Source organism: Benincasa hispida, chromosome 10 (assembly GCF_027475165.1).
Source record: "Benincasa hispida cultivar pf3 chromosome 10, pf3_genome.v1.1, whole genome shotgun sequence".
Taxonomy (NCBI): Eukaryota; Viridiplantae; Streptophyta; class Magnoliopsida; order Cucurbitales; family Cucurbitaceae; genus Benincasa; species Benincasa hispida.
The window spans coordinates 11,071,654-11,075,881 of record NC_143487.1 but is presented as its reverse complement, the minus strand read 5'-3'; the positions used below and the strand labels follow the sequence as shown (position 1 = coordinate 11,075,881).

At 33.4% G+C, this 4,228-nt stretch overlaps 1 protein-coding gene across 1 annotated transcript; it reads right to left on the bottom strand.

Moving 5' to 3' along the window:
* Positions 1-1,248: 1,248 nt before the first annotated feature.
* Positions 1,249-3,970, bottom strand: LOC120089503 (Nucleotide/sugar transporter family protein). The gene is made up of 7 exons (XM_039046992.2): positions 3,605-3,970; positions 3,069-3,253; positions 2,879-2,946; positions 2,668-2,800; positions 2,399-2,560; positions 2,039-2,308; positions 1,249-1,834 (listed from the first exon to the last, which is right to left on the bottom strand). Exons 1-7 carry the CDS (start codon positions 3,723-3,725, stop codon positions 1,739-1,741), a joined length of 1,035 nt encoding a protein of 344 aa, XP_038902920.1. The 5' UTR covers positions 3,726-3,970; the 3' UTR covers positions 1,249-1,738.
* Positions 3,971-4,228: the final 258 nt, after the last annotated feature.

Sequence of the window (4,228 nt, the reverse complement as noted above, 5' to 3'; positions counted from 1 at the left end):
GTGACTTTGGGAAAATTATAACCGCCTTCATTGTTTGGTAAATCAAATTATTAATTAATCTAACACAATCACTTTTAAAATTCTAACTAATATGTGATCGCCGATAGTAGTAGCTTTTAGATTAAGCTTTTCTAAAAAATTGCTAATTTCTTAACCATTTAAATAAATATATTATAATAATATTCTTTCATATTAATATATTTTTATATATTTTTTCAAATTTTAATTGATTCAATTTTTTATAACAATTATTTTTTTAAAACTTTTATCAAATAATTTATATTAAACAAAATTAGTTGAAATTAAAAACACATAATTTTTTTAAAAATATATATTATAATAAATTATAAAATAATTATTGATATGAAAATAATTAACATAATAAGCCTAGTTTGGTTCATATAATGAAACTACACTAATTTCATATTAATTTATCTAATATTGTAACTAATTTTTCTAATTTAAAATTAAAATTTACCAAACACTATTTTACTTCCCACTAATTTTTAGAAAACAAAGTTGTCAACAATTATATTAAAAGCTACAATTACCCAAACTAAGCCTTATAAACAACCTTACTCGACTACCCAAAAGCGAAAGAGTAAGTAACCTTCAAAGAAGAGGCTCGATCTTACATTTTTTTAGTGCTTAATTGAGTTAGTCACTCTTTATACTAATTTAAGCATTGAAGTATAATAGGCTCGATATCACATCAGCACAAGGATCTCTTAAGAATCTCTTACATAAGTCAACTTAGAGGATATCGAGACTAGACGAGACGAGCAGAGCTCAAGGCCACCAAACACCGGCAACAAAACCCAACTGCATCTTTGATAGTTTGCTAGTCTGCCTCCAGCTTATTTTGTTAGAGTTGTTGAAATACTCACCATATTCTCAATGCAAAGGACAATCTGAACTTTTACTACTTTGCTCTTTTGCTCCAATTTCACTTCTTTGCTTGTTCAAAAATATGGAGGGAAAAAAAAAAAACAAATTCTTGTAAAAATCAACTGCAATAGATTATTTTATCAGGAAAAGACAGAATTGACTAGGGACAGTACACCTACATTATGGTACCCAATTAACATCAACCAAATTGACTTAAAAGCCAAAGCAATAAACACAAGCAAGCAACTAGATTACAACTTAGCAGCAACTGTAGCTGTTGAAAACAAAATGTTCCTTTTTCTTCCTTCAACTTAGCTACTAATTTGGAAACACACATGTATATCCATTGAGATAGGCACATGATGATGAGGGGATATTTATTTGCTTTCTATTCTGTGACAAATGGAAGAATCTCTACAAATCTAATGAAGATACAAAACAATAATAATAATAATTGATTACTATTTCCTCATAATGAACAACAAAATAATGTTTATAATATGTTCATCTTTTTGCACTACACATATCTGTTTCTTCAGCTATCTCCAATGGGAGAGTGTGGTTTCTTTTGGTAGTAAGAAGGAATTGCACCATCTTTTAAGCAGGCTTTTCAATGGCTCTTGTAGCTTTCTAGTTATTTCAGAACACAGTGATGATAAATCTGCAATATGGTTCTTCCAGTACTCTTCAGACAAAATCCTAAGAGATGTATTTAAATGGAAAGAAGTACCAAAATGGGGTGTTTATTCAAAGAATTTAAAACCATCTTCTCTGAGAAAAGAAAAAGAAAAAAAAAAAACATTGTCCTGAAAATCTATGTATCTTCTCCCTTCATATCCCATATACTTGATTAAACCAGAGAATCCTTGTTTAATTTCTTCACTTCATGGTTTTCTTTATCTTGATGAACTCCTGCCAGAAGAGCTGCTGTTTCCTTGTCTTTTATCTGAAACAAAGCCAAAACCAATTCTTTAATATAAGCCTTTTGTAGGACCTTATTTTCATAAGTGATTTTCAAGAAAACTTAGTATTTCTGTCATATAGTATTAAGAGAGGTAGTACTATACATTTTCTTTTGTGTGATTAGATCACGATACACAAAGATAGGTACATTTTGATAACTCGACCATATAAAAGAAGTAGAAGGTACCTGAGATCCTAAAGAGAGATCACCCTGCTTCTTTTTACTCTCTTGGGTACAAAAATATGAATACAAGCCCATCCCACCAATGGCTATTAGAATTCCAATGAGGTTTCTCTCAGTGAAAGGATCATGAAGAAGAGTATAGCCAAAGCCAAGAACAAGGCATGTCTTGAGGTGGCCGAGCACCTGATATGTCACAGGCGACGTCTTTCCGATCACCAAAAATGTGCTAAAGTTGACTGACACAGATATCAGACATGAAAGGATGATAAAAGCCTGCAAGTCCAAGAACACACTTATTTTTCTAAGTCATTAAAGAAGAGACTAACAACAAGAGTATCGTGAAACCGGTGGACAATAACATACCAAAACCACGGGAGAATACTTGTAAGCAAACACATTTTTCTTGGTGAGACATTGGTCTAAGAAAGGGCCAGATACAAATAAAATAGCTGCTTGAAATGGAGCAGACTGATATAGCAGCTGTGTAGAAGATACACTCAGCCTTTTCTGAATAGTGTTTGTGAGCTGTATCAAACACCAAGTTAAGAAAAAAACACAAATTTTTTCTGTTTCGATCATGAAATGAAAGTTATAAAGACATAAAATGGAAAAGGGTGTGAGGAGAAGGATACAATTTGGCCAACACAGGTTGTTATGATAGCCAAGAGAGAAAGAACAGTTCCCATAAAATTGAGCTGAAGATCAGTGATAGAGGCAATACCAACTCCAACCAGCAAGAGGAAGAGAGAGAGCCTAATCTTGGAGCTACAACAAAAATTCAAGTGAGAAATTAACTCTTCTTTGTGATTAGGCAGAGGAGAAAAGGCTAGTACCAGTTAGTACCTGAATTGTTTTTTAAGAAAAATAGTCTCTAACATAACAGTGAATGGAATGATTGCAAGTTTTGTCATCTGCAGAGAAAAACAAACAAGAACCCCGCAAACTTAAACCAAAATGAAAGAAAAACATTGTATATCAGTTTGGTAGAAAAGAGAAGAAGGATTCAAAAAGAGAACTCATAATTAAACTCAACCTGGTAGAATCCAACGGAATTGAATCCCAAGCTCAAGTTAAGAAATCCAATGGAGATGCCATTGAGCATCCCAAATAGTACAACAGTCTTCGTGTCGATTGGTTTCGATTCAAACAAGTTTAAGCGATGAGCCACATGAAGAGTGCAATATGTGACCATCAGATGCCAACTAGTCAGAGTAGTTGCTGCCACAAAGAAATGAATTTAATCATTTATTCATATTCTTAATACTATCTCGTGTCAACCTAAATCCAGATCAACTAGTTAAAATATAAGGGCTCAATTCCTCCATCCCACTCGTGGAACTAAAATGAACCTTCTTTCTTGTAGAAAATAAATGACACTATAAGAGTTCAACTATCGTGTACACTTTATCTCTCGTGTCAACCTCAACGCAGTTCAACTAGGCTCAATTCTTCCGTTCCACTCGTTGAACTAAAAAAACCCTCTTTCTTGTAAAAAAAATAAATGACATTACGAGAGAACGACACGATGGGTAAGCTGATAGAAAATAATGTTAGGGAAAGAATATGCACCGAAAGGGAAGCCAAGGTTGCTCATGAGAGCTTTATTACAGATGACGATGGAGACAGAGGATGCCACTGATAAGAAGAGTGCTCCAATGACACCCAATTGAAAGCTTGAGATTTCTCCCATTTCTGATCAAATGATTGAAACAAACAATCAATCAAAAATCCAGAGCTGCTATAGCTTCATTCAACAATTGTTTATGGCTGCCAAGTTTAGATTTTTACAGAAAGAATGAAAGCTTGAAGGAGAATGTAGGATTGTGGTGGCTTATATTTTTGGTGGGGGGATGAAAGGTTGGTGCCTACCGCTTAAAGAAATAGTGTATTTGGATTTTAAGAATGAAGATTCTATTAAATTAAATTAATTTTGGTGCTTTTTGGTTTAGAGAAGGCCCTCTTATCATCATATGATTGACTCCCACTTCAAGCAAAGGCCTCCATTTTCAAATTACCGTTGGGATGCTAACGTTTTATTCTGATATGAAATGAAATGACTAACACACCCCTCACCTCAAGAACATTTGACTTTACACTTACCACACTCTGAATTTCTAAATTATAATAGATGACACTATCTTAGTATGATAACCGCTAAGGGTTTCTCCATGAAAGGCCCAAAGTCTACGGGGA